Here is a 19,134-nt window from a genome sequence, read left to right on the forward strand (position 1 = left end):
AGAAATAGAAAATATGAATAGACCAAGCACAAGTAATGAAATTGAAACTGTGATTAAAAATCTTCCAACAAACAAAGGTCCAGGACCAGATGGCTTCACAGGTGAATTCTAGCAAACATTTAGAGAAGAGCTAACACCTATCCTTCTCAAACTCTTCCAAAAAATTGCAGAGGAAGGAACACTCCCAAAGTCATTTTATGAGGCCACCATCACCCTGATACCAAAACCAGACAAAGATACTACAAAAAAAGAAAATTACAGACCAATTTCACTGACGAATATAGATTCAAAAATCCTCAACAAAATACTAGCAAACAGAATCCAACAACACATTAAAAGGACCATACATCATGATCAAGTGGGATTTATTCCAGGGATGCAAGGATTCTTCAATATACGCAAATCAATCAATGTGATACACCATATTAACAAATTGAAGAATAAAAACCATATGATCATCTTAATAGAGGCAGAAAAAGCTTTTGACAAAAGTCAACACCCATTTATGATAAAAACTCTCCAGAAAGTGGACACAGAGGGAACTTACCTCAACATAATAAAGGCCATATATGACAAGCCCACAGCAAACATCATTCTCAATGATGAATAACTGAAAGCATTTCCTCTAAGATCAGGCCCAAGACAAGGATGTCCAGTCTCACCACTATTATTCAACATAGTTGTGGAAGTCCTAGCCACGGCAATCAGAGAAGAAAAAGAAATAAAAGGAATACAAATTGGAAAAGAAGAAGACAGACTGTCACTGTTTGCAGATGACATGATACTATACATAGAGAATCCCAAAGATGCCACCAGAAAACTACTAGACCTAATCAGTGAATATGGTAAAGTTGCAGGATACAAAATTAATGCACCGAAATCGCTTGCATTCCTATACACTAATGGTGAAAAATCTGAAAGTGAAATTAAGGAAACATTCCCACTTACCACTGCAACAAAAAGAATAAAATACGTAGGAATAAACCTACCTAGGGAGACAAAATTTTCTTGTAGGCAGAAAACTATTAACACACTGATGAAAGAAATTAAAGATGACAGAAACAGATGGAGAGATATACCATGTTCTTGGATTGGAAAAATCACTATTGTGAAAATGCCTATCCTATCCAAAGCAATCTACAGATTCAATGCAATCCCTATCAAATTACCAATGGCATTTTTTTACAGAACTAGAACAAAAAATCTTAAAATTTGTATGGAGACACAAAAGATCCCGAATAGCCAAAGAGGTCTGGAGGGAAAAAAATGGAGCTGGAGGAATCAGACTCCCTGACTTCAGGCTATACTACAAAGCTACAGTAATCAAGACAACATGGTACTGGCACAAAAACAGAAATACAGATCAATGGAACAGGATAGAAAGCCCAGAGATAAACCCATGCACCTATGGTCAACTAATGTATGACAAAGGAGGCAAGGATACACAATGGAGAAAAGACAGCCTCTTCAATAAGTGGTGCTGGGAAAACTGGACAAATACATATAAAAGAATGAAATTAGAACATGCCCTAACACCATACACAAAAATAAACTCAAGGGCTTCCCTGGTGGCGCAGTGGTTGAGAATTTGCCTGCCAATGCAGGGGACACGGGTTCGAGCCCTGGTCTGGGAAGATCCCACATACCGCAGAGCAACTAGGCCCGTGAGCCACAGCTGCTGAGCCTGCGTGTCTGGAGCCTGTGCTCCACAGCAAGAGAGGCCGCGACAGTGAAGAGGCCCGCGCACCGCGATGAAGAGTGGCCCCCGCTCGCCGCAACTGGAGAGAGCCCTCGCAAAGAAACGAAGACCCAACACAGCCAAAAATAAATAAATAAATTTATTAAATAAATAAATAAATAAATAAACTCAAAATGGATTAGAGACCTAAATGTAAGACCAGACACTATAAAACTCTTAGAGGAAAACATAGGAAGAACACTCTTTGACATAAATCACAGCAAGATCTTTTTTGATCCACCTCCTAGAGTAATGGAGGTAAAAACAAAAATAAATAAATGGGACCTAATGAAACTTAAAAGCTTTTGCACAGCAAAGGAAACCATAAACAAGACGAAAAGATAAACCTCAAAATGGGAGAAAATATTTGCAAATGAATCAACGGACAAAGGATTAATATCCAAAATATATAAACAGCTTATGCAACTCAATATGAAAAAAAAAAACCCAATCCAAAAACGGGCAGAAGACCTAAATAGGCATTTCTCCAAAGAAGACATACAGACGGCCAAGAAGCACATGAAAAGCTGCTCAACATCACTAATTATTAGAGAAATGCAAATGAAAACTACAATGAGTTATCACCTCACACCAGTTAGAATGGGCATCATCAGAAAACCTACAAACAACAACTGCTGGAGAGGGTGTGGAGAAAAGGGAACCCTCTTGCACTGTTAGTGGGAATGTAAATTGATACAGCCACTTTGGAGAACAGTATGGAGGTTCCTTAGAAAACTAAAAATAGAATTACCATATGACCCAGCAATCTCACTACTGCACACATGCCCAGAGAAAACCATAATTCAAAGAGGCACATGCACCCCAATGTTCATTGCAGCACTATTTACAATAGCCAGGACATGGAAGCAACCTAAATGCCCATCGACAGACGAATGGATAAAGAAGATGTGGTACATACACACAATGGAATATTACTCAGCCATAAAAAGGAACGAAATTGGGTCATTTTTAGAGACGTGTTTGGATCTAGAGACTGTCATACAGGGTGAAGTATGTCAGAAAGAGAAAAACAAATATTGTACATTAACACATATATGTGGAACCTAGATAAATGGTACAGATGAACCGGTTTGCAGGGTGGAAATTGAGACACAGATGTAGAGAACAAATGTATGGACACCAAGGGGGGAAAGCGGCGGGGGTGTGGTGGTGGGATGAATTGGGAGACTGGGTTTGACATGTATACACTAATATGTATAAAATGGATAACTAATAAGGACCTGCTGTATAAAAATATAAAGAAAATAAAATTCAAAAATTCAACAACAACAAAAAATCAAAGAAAATATCTCTAAAAAAAAAAAAAGAAGAATGGACAAATTATACTAAATTCCAGGGGAAGTTCTAGATATAATCTGTTACTAGAATAACAAGGGAGGGAGGAAAGATGCTTAAATTCTGCATATTCTGTTTTATTAATAAATTAGAAAAACTCCAAATACAATTAAAAGTATGTAGAAGTAGAAGGATCAGAGGCATTCCTTAAATTTTTACCAGTTTTTTTTTCACCAAGTGGTTACTTTTCAAATTGATACAAAATGTTAACATTTTGTCTGTATTACATTACATTTTACACAGAAAATCCCACCTTAGCTGGAAAATTATTTCTGCTACAAATATTTACAAGCCTAATCAGAGTCAATAATTTAAAAATCAAGCCAAGGAACGTCTCTGAAAATCGACTGTGTGTAAGATGGTCCTGAATGAAGCATCAAGGGAGGACACAAAGGCAACTTAGTCTTTGTTCTTCGTGTGACTTACTAATTAAAAGAGTAACGAGGAATGTTTAGAGCTGGGCTTTGAAAGCATAAGTAGCTTGCTCTGGCAGCAATCTTTTTCTTGTTTATGTCAAAGCACAAAACTTGGCAGACGTGGTCTGAATGAATTAAGAACACACAGGCAGTATTTCTCTCTGCCTCTGAGAGAAATGGGAGAGACCGAAAACAAGAAAAATCATCACACGCTTACCATGAAATAACTGACGATGTGACAGGACGGATCTGCTGGCAGCTGAGAGCAGCTCCCAGCCTCAGTGTCCCCTTCACAGCGCACACCCCAGCCAGGCGCTCGCCCATGGATTTAATTTTCACACTAACTCTAAGAAAGGCTTACAAGAAATTTAATTTTTTAAAATCACAGAAATGAGGTCTCTAAAACAGGAGATTCAGTTGAAAAGACCACAGTTTGGGTGCAGTATGAGAAACATGTAATGATGCCCTTCCTCCTGAATGAGGACTCCATATTCCATTTAGGAATTCATGCAAATTCACTTGATAACCAGGTCACCTGGCTCAGCCCTTAGAATCACCCAGAATACAATGCAAGTACCTGTGTTCATAGTTGCACATGTGTGACAGACTTTATTTATGACTCAGTGTTTTTTCTCTTGTTGCCTGCACCTTGCTAGCATTCATTGTTGGCAATATATTTCTTTTTAGGTATGTTACATTATATTCTTTTTGAAGGATTTGGTAAAATATTATCGGAATTTAAGGTGTTCTACTAGTTTTTAGAATACAGTATATTGCTTCTCCTATGCAATATTTTCCCCTACAATATGTCTCCAAAATTACTTGAAATAGATATAAGAAATATTTTCCCCTGCGAAAATGGGAGCTGTATTATACAACGGTACATCTTATATACAGAAAACGTGGCATATATTCAGGATTGCACACAGGATGCTTATGAGCAAGAGATGAGGGAAGTAGGATGGAGGGAGGAGGAGAGGAGAGAGGGGTAAAGAGGGAAGAGAGAAGTTCTCCTAGAACAAGAACATACAATACCCATTCCCTGTATTCCTATCATGCTTACGTACATATTTCACTGAACGGTATGGAATAGTATCAAACACGGTTGTTAGAGTCACGTTAATGTTACTATTTTATATTTTTATTCATTTTCTCTAAGTTCTACTACCTGCCTCAGCTCAATCAGGCTCTAAATGAACATTTTCTCAGTTCTTTGGTGACTGAGGGTATCAGCTGGTATTAAGGAATCTCTCAGAGTCTTGCCAACAAATCCCTTGATGTGTGACATTCGGATGGTTTGACCCCTTTTCTGGAGAGGTCTCGTTATGCTCCCTGAACATATATTTCACGTTTATGTGTTTAATTCAGTGGTTTCAGTGATTCTCAAACTTCAGTTTTCATCAGATCACTGGGGGGCTAGTTAAGCCACAGGTGCTGGCTCTCCCGCCAAGGTTTGTGATTCAGGTCAGGGGTGAGGTCTGTAAGTCTGTCACATCTCCACCTGATGCTGACACAGCTGGTCTGGGGACCACAGTTTGAGAAATACCTGTTTAAGAAAACACCTTCAAGTACTAGAAAGGCATGGTTCAAGGATCCTACAGGAATCCCACTCCATTTACCATCCGTTTAACCTCAGGCAAGTTAGCTAACTTGCTTTCCTCATTCCTTTATCTATACAACCAAAGCAAGAGGTAGGGAGGACTCAGACCAGAGTTGAAACAGCAGGGAAAGAAACGTGAGAATGAGAATCCAAAGGCAGTTTGAAAAAAGAAACAACACAACCAGAAGACATTAGGAAGCAGGGGCGCTGGGTGGGACGGGAGAGCTTTAAAGGGAAGGAACTCCTTGAAGAGCTGCCAGGAATGACTCAGAGAAACACAAATCAAGGGGCAGCGACTCCCTCCTTCAGAAGAGAGGGCGGCTCCTTTTGGGGCCCAGGGCCCATCTCTCCGGTATGTGCTCTGTAATTCTTCTAGCTTTAGGGCCCCAAGCCACCTGGGATTCCTTTATTATCTTCCTTTTGTATCTTCCCCTTTCCTCTCTCTGCTAATTCCTTCCCACCAAAGCACCAGTGGGCTAATGTCTTTTCCATCCTAAAGAGAAAACTTTCCCTCCACCTTGCACGCCCCGCCCCCAACTGCCAACCTATCACTTCTCCTTCCTTCACAGACAAACGCCCCACCGGCTCCTCACACTGTGGTCTTCAGAGCAGCTGCACCGAGGTCACTGGGAGCTTATCAGAAATGCGCAATCTCAAGCCTACTCCCATTTACCCTCATCATCTGATCTCCAGGCTTTGATAATGGAATTGATATCATTCCATTAATTTCCCCACTCCAAACTGTAGTCCACAGCTACCTACCTGGATTCTCTTCACTGCACACTGAACTTATCTAAAAAAACAAATTTTACGATGTTTAGGATCCAAGTATTGAATGTAAAATCCTCAAGGTACTTTCATATTTCTAACAGAATCTTGAAATTTGAAAACCAACAGCAGGGTATTCAAAAAACACAAATAAAACCTGCAAAAAATTAAATATAATCCTAAATGAAAGGACCAGATTAAAATTTGCTACAGGTTAAACTATTCCAAAAAAATCACAATGAGCAAAGACCCAGGAATACACAAGTACTTTGAGCAGTTTTAGCTTTTGTTCCGCAGAGGGGCCCTCAACACTGTCACTCTGTTTATTCTGTTCTGATTACATGACTGTGTGCCTGCACAGCTCCCTCAGAGGAGGAGCCCTGATACTCACCCCACCTGAGAGGGTTCCCTTTCCTAGGATGCTGGACCTCGCTCTCTGATTCCCCTCCATAGTTACAAGGGTTTGGTAGATCTCCAGAAACGACAGATCAGCAAGGCCACTTTGTTCGAGGTAATAACACCCACATAAACCTTTTCTACACATATTCATTCAAAAATGTCACCAAGGAGCCCTTCCATGCCAGGTACTGTGCAAACCTGGGAGTACAGTGGTAATGAGAAAAGACACACTCCCTGCAAGCATGGAGTGTAGGCCCTGCGGGGAAGACAGGCTGATTAAACCATTGTAATTTAGCTCAAAAATGCCGTAAACAGTACAGAATGTTATGGGGACCCCTAGCAGGGGAATCTGATCTAGTCTAGGCAGGTAGTCAAGGAAGGCAGAAGAGATTTAAAAACTACATCAGCAGAAAAGAATACTGCAGTGCACAACTAGGCCAAAAGGAGAGGGAGAACACATCCTCCAAAGAGAAACCACGTGTGTAAAAGCCTGGAGCCGAGACAGAACAAGGTGGATTCAAGTAAGTGGACGAGATTTCGCATGTCGCCGAGCAGAATGTGGAGGACACAGCGGTGAGAGGCTGGGCTGGAGAGGGAAGCAAGTACCACGCTGTGGAGAGGCCTGGAGCCCGTTTTATGGGTTGGGGACTTCATCCTAAAGTGAGTGAGGGGACCTGAGACTAGGCTGCCATATGGACTTGAACACAGCAAGGCTACAACCACAGACATGGAGTCCAGTTGGGATTTTTCAGAGAAGACCAAGACAGTGGTACTGGGAATGCAGAGAAGTGGGGGGAATCCAGAGATGCACCCCAGCTAGGGCATCACCTGGACACGCCAGATACCTACCTGAAACCCAGCTTAGGCTGCATCACACAGTGACGTTTGGAGCCCGGTACAGGAAGAGCACGGGAGGACGGATGGCCTCCACCTGGAACACTCCACATGTGAGACGCCAGGCTGCCTTGCCCAGGCCCAGCCTCTGGGGCTCCCTCAGGCCTCGTCCATGTGCCAGGACTTGTTCGGCCCTCCTGATTCCCTATCTCCACCATTCCCACCAGAGCCAGCGCCTGTGATGGTAAGGAAGGTGTTCACATTTCTAAATTATCGCTGTTACTGTTAAAGCCATTTGCTACTCTGAGCTTTTTCAGCCTTCACTTTAATTTCTTTGCATGTTGACGGTGGTCTCTAATATCAAAAGTTTAATTCAGTTTTTATATATAATGAGTAAAGCATTTCTAACGTATAATTATAAATTTACTTTAAATTATTTTACAGACTTTCATTAGAATCCATATTAAATTAAGGGCGTATTCTCTGATGTTTATGTACATTATGCATGTGTGCTTTAAATCAACTGCAATTTTAGGCAAATTCCCATTATTATTGTATTTGACAATTTATATTACAGGAGCTCAGGTGAGGAAGGAAATGCTATGCATTCATAGCCCATGCTCTTCCAGCATCTGTAAAACAGGGAAGGCGCCAACATATAAATGCCGAGCTCCACAACCGTGTCTGCGAGTCTGTTATCTGTGGTGTCTCCCCATTATGTGGTCTGGAACAGGGTGAGAAGGAAGGCAAGGGACAGAGGCTGAGTAGGCGGGACCAGAAGAGTGGCAGCCGGGAGCCAAGACAAGCTCCGCGCAGGGCGGTGGTGATATCCAGCCCCTGCTCCGACACCTCACCAGCACCAGTCAGCTAAGAGCCTTTGCCTGAACGCAGACTTACAGGAAATGAGAAGTGGGGTCTGGGGTAGGCGGTGCTGCAGTAACGGGAACAGCAGGGGAGGGTGGACAAACTTGAACAGTGTCAGCAAGAAGGGCAGGGAAGCTTCCACAGCCATCTGGTTGGGCTGGTTGCTCCCCAGGACCCCAAACTGAGAAGAGCGAAGTTCAACCTAAACTGACGGTGCTGCCCTGCCCACCACGCTCCCCAGCCCCAAGCCCGTGACACCTGAGCCCCAGATTCAATGAGTATTTACTAAATAAACAGACAAATCGATGAGTTAATTTGGTTTGATTTTCTTGTACTTTTTTGCTTTAGCTAGTTGCTCATCCAGTAACCTATGTATCATTTATGAAGATACTGAGTGCCTATGTTGTAGGGGAAAAAGCATATGCCTGACAGGACATCCATCTCTTTCCCTCCTGTAAATGCCAAAGCACTGTGCAAGTATCACAGCAACCGTCCAGATCCCACCAGCACATTCACACACACACTCAAAGCTTAGATCTAAATCTGCTCACTGAAGTCCTAGGCCAGTCTTCCCACTAACAAGGCCCCATGCCTGGCGTCACATCCCTTTCAAACCCTGCTCAACATTTAAGAACAACCACTAATGTCTTCCTGGACAATCTCTATGCTCTGTGTCTCCCTCAACTACCTACTCAGACGCCACCTAAATCCTCGCAACATTATAAGGCCATCATTTAACAGGAAGCTGTTCTAGATAAAAGAACACTTTTTTCTCTCTCTCATTTTCTCCCCTATAAATCAAGAAGATTCCTGGGGGAAAAAACAGCTCTCTAATTTATTCATTATCCGCACCACTTCCCCACTCTTTAAGTTAGGATGTGTTCAGTTACAAGGAAGAGAATTATGTGGATAACAGTGGCTTAAACCATTATTTATCTTTTAAAAAAAAATTCCTAATAAATAATCCTAGAGTTGCTTTGGCTGGTCAGCAACGACAAGTAGGACCAAGGCTCTTATCCTCCTTCTTACCATCCTTACCATGTTGACATTAATTTTTCAATATTGCCACATGGTCGTAAAACAGCTACCGCAGTTCCAGGCATCACATCTTCATGAGGCAGTGCCCATACAGGAAGCAAGTGGCTGAGGTAAAAACATTTTAAAATTGCTATCTTTCACAGGCCTCAATCTCTTTATACAATGAGGTGGATCTTTATCAAAAGCTCTAAAGATTCCTCTTTAGTTTCCACTGCCCAACCATAGAACAGTACTGGCAAAACAAGTCTAAGCCTTTCATAGATTAACCCACTAGGCATGGGCACATGTCTGTCAAAACAAAATTGGAGTGTTTTAGTAAAGAAGAAGGAAGCTGGCTATTGAGTAGACAGCTAACCTGTCTGTCACACATCATCCAGAAGGTTTTAAGAAATGTGACACCGGATGTCTGGGCTTCTTTGATCCATCCTCCCTCCCTCCCTCCCTCCCTCCCTCCCTCCTTCCTTCATTCCATTCTTCTTCTAATAAGAAGCATTTAGGTAAAATTAAAATGTGGCATAATTCCAAGAGCAAGTTCTATTTATCCCTTCTCTATATAGTCTAGCCCCTTAATAAATACAATAAAGAAGAATATTTCCCTTTAAGAAGCTATAGAAAAATAAATCAGAAAAAAGAAATAGCTGAGTTCCTGAAATGCTATATAAACCACATCATACTTCCTTATTTGTTTACTTTGCCATTTCAGCTCTGCTTTATCTAATTCTGGGTTGTTCGGTTGCTTCAATGGATAGCTGATGCTATAATTAAGTTCCCCAGCCTCTCAATCCGTCAGGAAGGATTCCATTCACCATTTTTTGAGGGCTTGTGGTCTCTGAACACTGGAGAACATGCATGTGTAAAGAAACACATAATATAAATACACAAAATATAAATACACCTATAAAATAGTTTGATTTTCAGCGATGGAGTTTTCTTAGAGCAAGGCATGTCAGTCTTTCAAATCATACATCTTTAAAAACTAGCTATGTTCCTCCTTTATTTTCCTATCAATCTAATACCCTCCCTTTCTTAGGTTTTTTTGCCTTTCCCCTTTAATACTGACTCTATGTATCTGAATCTATCCATTTATTCCTCATTTTTCAAGTTCAAGCTAACAGATGGAGAGTCAGACTACTTCCAAACATCTGCACTGAAACGCTTTACCTGCAACTCTCTCTGTGAGTAAAAGAGATTTTAATTACATGATATTTGAAAATTCCTCTCACAGGCATGGTAAGTGAAAGATTTCAGTGTAAAAACAAGTCATCGTGGAGGCTCTCACCGTTAGGTCCACTCACGTCCCAAACAAATCACATACCCCACCGTATCGGTGTTGTAAACAGACCCTTGATGGTAAACAACAGTTCTGACACCAGGGATATTTATGATATTCACAGTTCAATATAACTGGGAATTTTTACGTGTGTGCCATTATATCAGTCATATGACTGCACAAAAAAAGTTAAAAATAATTATGTTTGCCATTCACAGATATTCTCACAGAGGCCATTGCCTAGAAAGACGAGAGAGACTAAAATGTGGCTCTAAATCATGTAACACTGTTTCTGCTCACACAGTGATGAGACTTAGTAACACCATGGGCATTGGGTTAGCAGGGTTTTCCTGAACCTAGCAAGTAGCCTACCACCACCCAGGGCAGGCACCAGCCCACTACACCTGCACATCCTAATACGACAGTCACACGCTTTCCAGCGGCTCCTTTCCCTCTGCCCACCCCGCAGTGTTGGAACCTGCAGCCTCCCCGGCAAAGCTGCACCCTCCCCGTAGCCTCATCCACAGTGATAACTTCACTATCACTTAAATACCAAGAAATCCTCACTGTCAGTCTATATTTCCAGTCTGCTCATCCCCTTTGAGACTCAGGACCATACTTCTACCTTCCTTCTAGGTAATGCCTATATACTCAGGGATATGTTCAGAACGCTCTCGGACAGACCTGGACTCAACCCGTTATCCTATAAGCTGTTTTCTGTGTTCACTATCTGGATTCAAAGCATTGCAATCAATTTAATGAACAAGGACTAGAAACCTCGATTATCCTACACGCCTCCAGCTCCCTTAAAACCCCCTCTTAACTCATTCACAAACTTCTGAAGTTTCTACTCTGGAACTGTGCATTTTGGTTCTCCCTGTCACAGATCTAGTTCAACGCATCACTCTTCACGTGGCCTCGGTAAACCCTGTTAGAACCTGCCTCCTTGCCTCCAAACGCTGCCACAGCCAAAGCACCCTCTACGCTCCACTTCATCTGACAAATATGGATCGAGCACCTTCTGTGAGGCAGGCTTTGGGGTGGGTATTGAGGAGAGAGTGGTGAGCAAATCAAAGACCCTCTCCTCAGCAAACCCAGACTCAAGTCAAAGAGATCAGGCAGCAACCAAGTAAGCAAACAGATACATGACCCATAGCGGGGTGTTTGGGTAAAAAATAACTGCGAGCGGTGCTATACATGTAGTGATCACTGAGCGGGGGTCACTTAGAATAAGACCTCTAGGAAGGGAAGAGGCAGCTACATGTCAGAGACGAGCATAGCACAGATCCGAGGCAAGAAGAGCCTGCGCAGGCTGGAAGGACGCCCAGGGAGGCTGGAGCTGTGTGCACAGTGGGGAGGGTATATGCGCGCAGGGGAGCAGAGGTGAAATCGCCACGGCGTCAAGAGCCACGGCCACAAGGGGGAATCTAGTGCGAGGCACAACGGGAAGTCAGGGAAAGGTTTTAGGCAAAGGAGTAACACGATCTGATTTCCATTTTCAAATAATCGGCAGAATTACGTTTCATAATCACAATGTGAGGGGTCAGTCCCCTGAGTCAAAAAGGTGAACGGCTCCTGACGAAGGAGGTGCCCACGTGCTCTGGTCTGTCCTAGCGGGTCCTGGTCTTCCCTGCTGTCCTCGTGTCATTATTACAGTCCCCCTTGCACTCTCTCTCACGGGTTCTATGGAGATCACACATTGTTTGGCCAACTCATTGATAAGGAACATTCCTCAGGCTGACATCCAAAGCCCTTCTGAACCTGGTCCCCACTCACCTCTCTGCCTCTCCCTGTCAGATCTCTACCTTACGGTGTTCTGGGCTCTGGGATGTCCCGCTGGCCATGGTGAATGGGGCATATATTCTCCCTGCTGCCCAGCTCACGCTCCTGCCTCTTGCTGCAGGCTCTGACCACCTCACTATTAGGGACAGACCCGCGAGGGCCAAACCTGAGAAGCCTTTCCAGAAACCAGGCAGAATGAATGGCTTCCTGCTCTGCACTTTGTCACTGTCTCTATGATAACGTTCATCACAACTGGGTTAATTACCTATAGGTCTGTTTTCCCTGCTAGAATGGTAGGTACTTGACGGAAAGGGCAGCACCTCTCTCTATGTGTTTTTGGGTCCTCACCACCCACTGCATGCCTGGTCCAGAGCTGGTACTTGATACAGGGCTGCTGGATGAATTACGTAATATAAAAGCAACATAAAATACAGAGTTAAATAATATGGATGAGTGAGATTTTTAAATTAATTTCTCCAGTAAACTTCAAGTATTATTGCCTTTGCATCTAGACAATTTATTCTCCAACTTCATCCCTATGTGCAATGCAGCCCCATCCATTAGAAAGTGACAATAAGCTTTTCATGAATGATTAGAAGTAAAAAATCTTTATAGGGTAAGAAGAAGAAGTCTAATTTTAGGAAACTAAACAACGGTGTCTTGGTAATAAATTTCTAAATAACTGTGAAGCTGAAATAAAACAGATTGATACATCCCCAGGTTTCATCCACTCACCACTCTCAAATGATCCTGAACAAATCCTGCTCAGAAGAAGTTTCTGACGTAATTGCAGAACTTCAGCTTCCCAGGCTTTGACTTTTTCTCTCCACTTTGATTCCTGCCCAGACACCATCCTTGCAAGATGCTCTGTGTATTCTCTGCTGCTTTTGTCTGCTGGTTTTGAGCGGATAATTGCCAAGGCCAGAGCCAGCTTTGAAGTTCTCAAATACCATGCTTGATCATCCATCCTGGCTTTTGTCTCTATCATGTAATAAGAAAAAAAGTTACAGAAATTCCTTGCAGTACATTTCATTTGCTCAAAACTGATTTTGCAGAATAACACTAATTAATAAGTTTACAACTTGAAACCAAGTAGCAGAAAAATTGCTCAGGAACTGAAGACAGTTTGAAAAAAAAAACGCAGAAGAGAAATGCAAACACATGCACATTAAGTGTATTAAGATTCAAAACAGTAGGTGCGGATAATCTGACAATTTCTTGGAATGCAAAAAACACAAATTAATTCATTTAGTGGTTTCTAAGCAGAGACACACATTGAAATCTCTGAGGGAGCTTTTTAGTATATATACCTGGTCTCATCCCTCCAAAATTCTGATTCGGCAAATCGGGGGTAGGACTGAGGCTTTTACATCTTACAGAGAGTTCACTGTGTAATCAGAATCACTAAATTATATCCTTCATTTAAATGTAAGCCCTTCTACTCCTCTAATCCACTCTAAGTCTTGAAGTCAGTGCCCCCCAATCCTGAATTCCTTAGTGAACCTTTACCCACTCTTCCTGCTTCTCACCAAGCCCCTCTAATCTATACGTAGAACAATCTTTCAAATATTTGCATCATTTTAGCTGTCACTCTGCTCTGACTCCACACCTCCAAAGCTTTCCAACGGCCACCGTGAGGATACTTTTCCAAACCAACACTGTACCACAGTCTGACAATTATGAGGACAACATGACACTACGTTCATTGGTTTAATACCAATGAATACTCATTGGTTTAATACAAATGAAGTATAAGCCCTTGTGGACCTCCACCATGCTTTACTGAATTTAAGGGCTTTGCACATAAAACATGCTACATAAACATTTTTAATGAATGGTTAAAAAGTACAATGGTGCAGAAAATTCAGGGCTTTGAGTTGCCACATCTACCTACTAACATAATTTCAAATTCCACACTTCCAACTTCATTTCCTTCAGTTTCTCAAGGCTATTCTCCACCATGGTTGGATCACAGTCATACAAATAGATGTACACAGCCCAATGTCATTCCCATTCACTTCTCTGCTCGTGAATTTTCCCCAATTATGACGCCCTGACAGTCTTACAGCTGCCAAGGCCCTGTGTACGCCTTTCAAAGAACAGCTTGAAAGGCTCCATATCCAGTCTTACCAGATGTATTCCCACCCTCTACAATGAGTACCTATCTGATATCCTATAAATTTTCACTGAAAATATACAATCGAACAGGTAGCATAATGCTATTTTATTATAATCAGAGATGAACACAAGAATGCGTGTACAATATGTTCATTACAGGATTATTTATAATATTTAAAACTGGGACCAACAACCAGTTAAGTAAATAATCATATACCATACAAATGATAATTACATATTAAATACTGAATTTTCAGAGATTTTTGTTTTTTTATTTTATTTTATTTATTTATTTATTTATTTATGGTTGTGTTTGTTGGGTCTTCGTTTCTGTGCGAGGGCTTTCTCTAGTTGCGGCGAGCGGGGGCCACTCTTCATCGCGGTGTGCGGGCCTCTCACTGTCGCGGCCTCTCTTGTTGCGGAGCACAGGCTCCAGATGCGCAGGCTCAGCAATTGTGGCTCACGGGCCCAGTTGCTCCGCGGCATGTGGGATCCTCCCAGACCAGGGCTCGAACCCGTGTCCCCTGCATTGGCAGGCAGATGCTCAACCACTGCGCCACCAGGGAAGCCCCAGAGATATTTTTATTAGCATGGGAAAGTGTTAATGATGTGCTGAGGGGAAAAACAGTGAGTTCATGAAATTATATGTAAAACCCAATTATGTACAAAAATTAAGTAGGACTTCCCTCTACTGTAGAATTATTACTGATTTTTTCTCATATTTCTCTAAATTTTCCTGATTTTCTGCTTTGAATATATATCTACTATAATCAGAAAAAAATTTATAAAAAATGGATTTCTAAAAGCAAGATACAGCTGCCATTTTCCAAACTTTCGCAGCTGGAGAATACACCAAGGGCTAGATACTGTTAAGATGGACAAACTAATAAGAGTTACAGCTCCACTTATTTTAGCCTTCGCAGCAACCGTTTCACTTGGCTGGTCGATCCTCCATCTGTCGTGTCGGCGACAGGGAGCAGGAGAATCCACCTCTCAGCGCTCCACAAAGGCCCGCTGTGCAGAAAGCACACAGGAATGGGTGCCTGTCCCTAAGGAAGGTTAACACTTATATACAGCAGTACTGACAGAAGATAACGACGGTAATCGTAATAATAATAATAAGTGACCTATTTAAAGTGTTTCTGTTAGAAAAGAATCTGACGTTCAATTATGAATGGTGGGAATCTTGGCTAAAAAAAAAAAAAAGAAAACAGTTTATTAGCATAAGAGGACAAACTTCTCTGATAATAAAACACAGCAAACTCCCTGTCATTTTGCAGAAATATTTAATTAATTGATTCAAGCAAGCTGATTAAATGTTCTGATTTTTAAGTCATCATATGTGATTTGTTAATAGTCTTAAAACCATGCTGAGTATCAGTGAATGGAAAAAAGATCGAATTATAAAGTCCTTCTGGATCATAAATATCCCAGGGTCACTTTTCTGAACATGAATCAGAAAGAAATATATCATAAATAAGCAGAATACGACCACTAATAGACATCTTTGGTACAGACTTCTATGGTATAAATCACACTCAAAACACACACAGAACTACAACCTACACCCAAACAGAGCAAGCTTTTAAACTCCTTCCTCATGTTTTTTTTTTTTTTTTTGTATGTGTGTATTATAAATATATGCCTTCTTTATTTTAGGATAGCATTCCTATCCTCAAAGTGCCATTTGCAAGGTGAAGATAATTCTATTTCCCCTAAAATTTCATGGAGAAAAAGATGAGCTTCCTAGATATATCCTCTGTTTAACTGAGAAAAAAAAGCAGTAGTAACTTTCAGAAAGACTTTTGTAAATTCAATTTATGCTCAAATAATTATACTAAATAATTAAAATGAACATTTAATGTTCTCCAATAAGGTATCTAGTGTCTTTGAATTCTTAATAGCTTAAAATATAAAATTTTAACAGTCTTTTTAGAATAGTGCATTTGATCAAATGGGCTTTCTTCTTCTTGAATTTGGGAACAGTCCTCACCATAACAAAGTCCCCCACTGGGCTACGGAAAAATCTAGTCATATTCCCTCTGTCCTCTACTCTCCTTCAGGCATGCGTGCAGAAACAGCTACTCAGCAAACAGTATTTTAGCAATTTTTATCTATCCTATTTCTGCTACCCTCATTTTCCCCTACTGAACTTAAATTTGTTATCAACTAACCAATTCTCTATACTGTCAAAACTGTTTTAAATTATAATCCTGAATTATGAAGTTAGTTCATCTCCAAGATCATTGACGAAAACTCTATGAAGAGCCCCAGATCACTCATATGTAAGAGTAATGGAAGTTTAAATTAGATAACCATTCAGGAGAATATTTTCCTAATATGTGCCAAGCATCTTCAAAACATTTATCCCCCTCTGGCCCAGCAATACAAGTCCTAAGATTTTATCTTAAAGAAATGACCAGAGCTACAACAAAACTTTATGCCCATAGATGGTCTTACAGGATTATTTATAACTACCGAAAAAAAATAAAAACAAAACAAAACAAAACCTGTCACCAGCTTGAACATCTAACAATCGAAATGTATTAATTAAATTGTCACATATTATACAATTTAATTGAAAATGTTTTTGAAAACATTTAAAAGTATGGGAAAATATTTCCCACATGATGTTAACTACAGATGCAAATGCTAACTACTAAATGCAAAACCACAATGAGGTAACACCTCACACCTGTCAGAACATCTATCATGAAAAAGAACACAACAAATGTTGGCAGGGATGTGGAAAAAAGGGAATCCTTGTACACTGTTGGTGGAACTGTAAATTGGTGCAGCCACTATGGAACAGTATGGAGGTTTCTCAAAAAACTAAAAATAGAACTATTGTTATGACCCAGCAATTCCACTCTTGGGTATATATTCAAAAACAAAAACAAAAACAATAATTCAAAAAGATACATGCACCCCAATGTTTATAGCAGCATTGTTTACAATAGCCAAGATGTATGGAAAGCGACCTACGTGTCCATCAACAGATGAATGGATAATGAAGATGTGGTACATATATATACAATGGAATACTACTCAGCCATAAAAAAGAATGAAATTTTGCCATTTGCAGCAACATGGATGGACTTGGAGGATATTATGCTAAGTGAAGTTAAGTCAGACAGAGAAAGACAAATACTGCAAGACATCACTCATATGTGTAATCTAAAAAAAGACAACAAACTAGTAAATATAACAAAAAAGAAGCAGATTCACAGATATAGAGAACAAACTACCGGTTACCAGTTGGGGGGAGGGGCAGTATAAGGGTAGGAGAGTGGGAGGTACAAACTATTGGGTGTAAGATCGGCTCAAGGATGTATTGTACAACACAGGGAATAGAGCCAATATTTTGTAGTAATTGTAAATGGAGTGTAATGTTTAGAAACTGTATAAAAATAAATAAATTTTTAAAAAGTTAAAAAAAAAGAGTAAATGCAATAAAATCAGAAAAAAAAATGAAATAACCACACATTAAACATGCTCAGAAATGTTTAACTGTCCAAGTGCTTTCAGAATTGAGGAAACACAGCCAACGGAATGAGAATTCTGCCTCCTAGGTTTTCTAGTCTCCCTTCCTGATCAGCCTTCACCAAATTCTACTAATGAAACCAAGTCCCCCTAAAACGGAGTTCCCTTACCGAGTTTATTACTCATCTTTCTATCCAAATCTTTATTCCCTTTCTTGTCCCCTCTGACCTCCATCCTGTGCTAACTGAACACTAATCAACCAGAGTCAGATGACTAACATGGCTGCTGCCAATAACAGCGTTAACGTCCTAAAATTGCTCTAACAGGTATCATCATTAACGTACAAACTTAGGTTGTTTCTCCTAACAGGCCCCTAAGCCATGGACCACCTGGCCAGAGAATAATAAACCAGAGTCATCCTGACCCCTGAAACTATGATTAAGGACTAAGAAATATCACAGAAATGTCACAAAACAATGATTAATCCCTGCACCTTTGTTCTTCGCCTTTAAAACATCCCTAACTCAAAGACCAAGCTAAAGCGGATCTGAGTCTTGTCTCCCATTCCCTTGCCTGGTGCCCTGCAATAAATGCTGTGCTTTCCTTCACAACCTGGGGTCAGTAGACTGGCTTTGCTGCACATCGGGTGAGTGGACCCAAGTTCGGTTAGATAACACTTAGCCTGTGGACTTCAGATCTTTCCATGTCCATAGGAGATGCATGTCCTCGTTAGATGTGTTTTGTGTTCCTTCTAATTCAAAATACACAGTGGATTTTGGTGGTAGTGGGGGCAGAAAAACTTTCCAGTGTGACTAAGCAGCAAGCTACGAGCCACTGTATCCCCAGTGCCATGATAGCTGACTGGCTCATAGCAGGCATTCTACTGAGTACTTGAAGGACTGAATGAGTGAGTGAATATATCGGTGCGGGTCAGGCAGTCGCAGAGGGCTGCTTGGCCAGCTCTTATCCCCGGTGCTCAGCTAGTCTTTGTTAACTACATACTAGGGAGAATGGCACTGCAGGGAGAATGGATTAGGAGGGGAATTTAATTAGTTAACCTGAAGGTCACATCTGTCTCTCTTCACTTTACAAAGCATCCTTTCTTGACTACCTCCAATGAGTCTACTCCCTCTAAACTTATGCCTTTCTAGAGTATACCCTTAAACTTTCACCAGTATAACGCCTGAGTAAAGAAAATACAAGACAAAATCTAGTTCATACACAGGTTTAGGTCAGAGGGTAAACTATAAGGAAGAAAACCAGATTTTATCTCATGTGAACCCTATGATAAATACTTGCTTTCCCAGTAAAGCAAGAAACTGAAGAACATTGGCTGAACATTCCCTAAATGACTGAGCTGACTACGATAAGACAAGCCTGGATGTTGGAGGAGATCCCAAGGACCATAACGCCATATGCATTTATCAAATACCAGTCTGGGGACAGCTGAGCGATGGCAATGCCAGAA

General features: G+C 41.0%; 1 protein-coding gene across 1 annotated transcript in view; it reads right to left on the minus strand.

Moving 5' to 3' along the window:
• The window catches only part of MEI4 (meiotic double-stranded break formation protein 4), a 238,118-nt gene that overhangs the window by 192,676 nt on the left and 26,308 nt on the right, over nucleotides 1-19,134 (minus strand). Inside the window, exon 2 of the mRNA XM_036871740.1 lies at nucleotides 12,801-13,046. Coding sequence (XP_036727635.1) covers nucleotides 12,801-13,046 — 246 coding nt within the window. The remainder of the gene's footprint in view (nucleotides 1-12,800; nucleotides 13,047-19,134) is intronic.

The sequence above is a fragment of the Balaenoptera musculus genome, chromosome 12 (assembly GCF_009873245.2).
Source record: "Balaenoptera musculus isolate JJ_BM4_2016_0621 chromosome 12, mBalMus1.pri.v3, whole genome shotgun sequence".
NCBI lineage: Eukaryota > Metazoa > Chordata > Mammalia > Artiodactyla > Balaenopteridae > Balaenoptera > Balaenoptera musculus.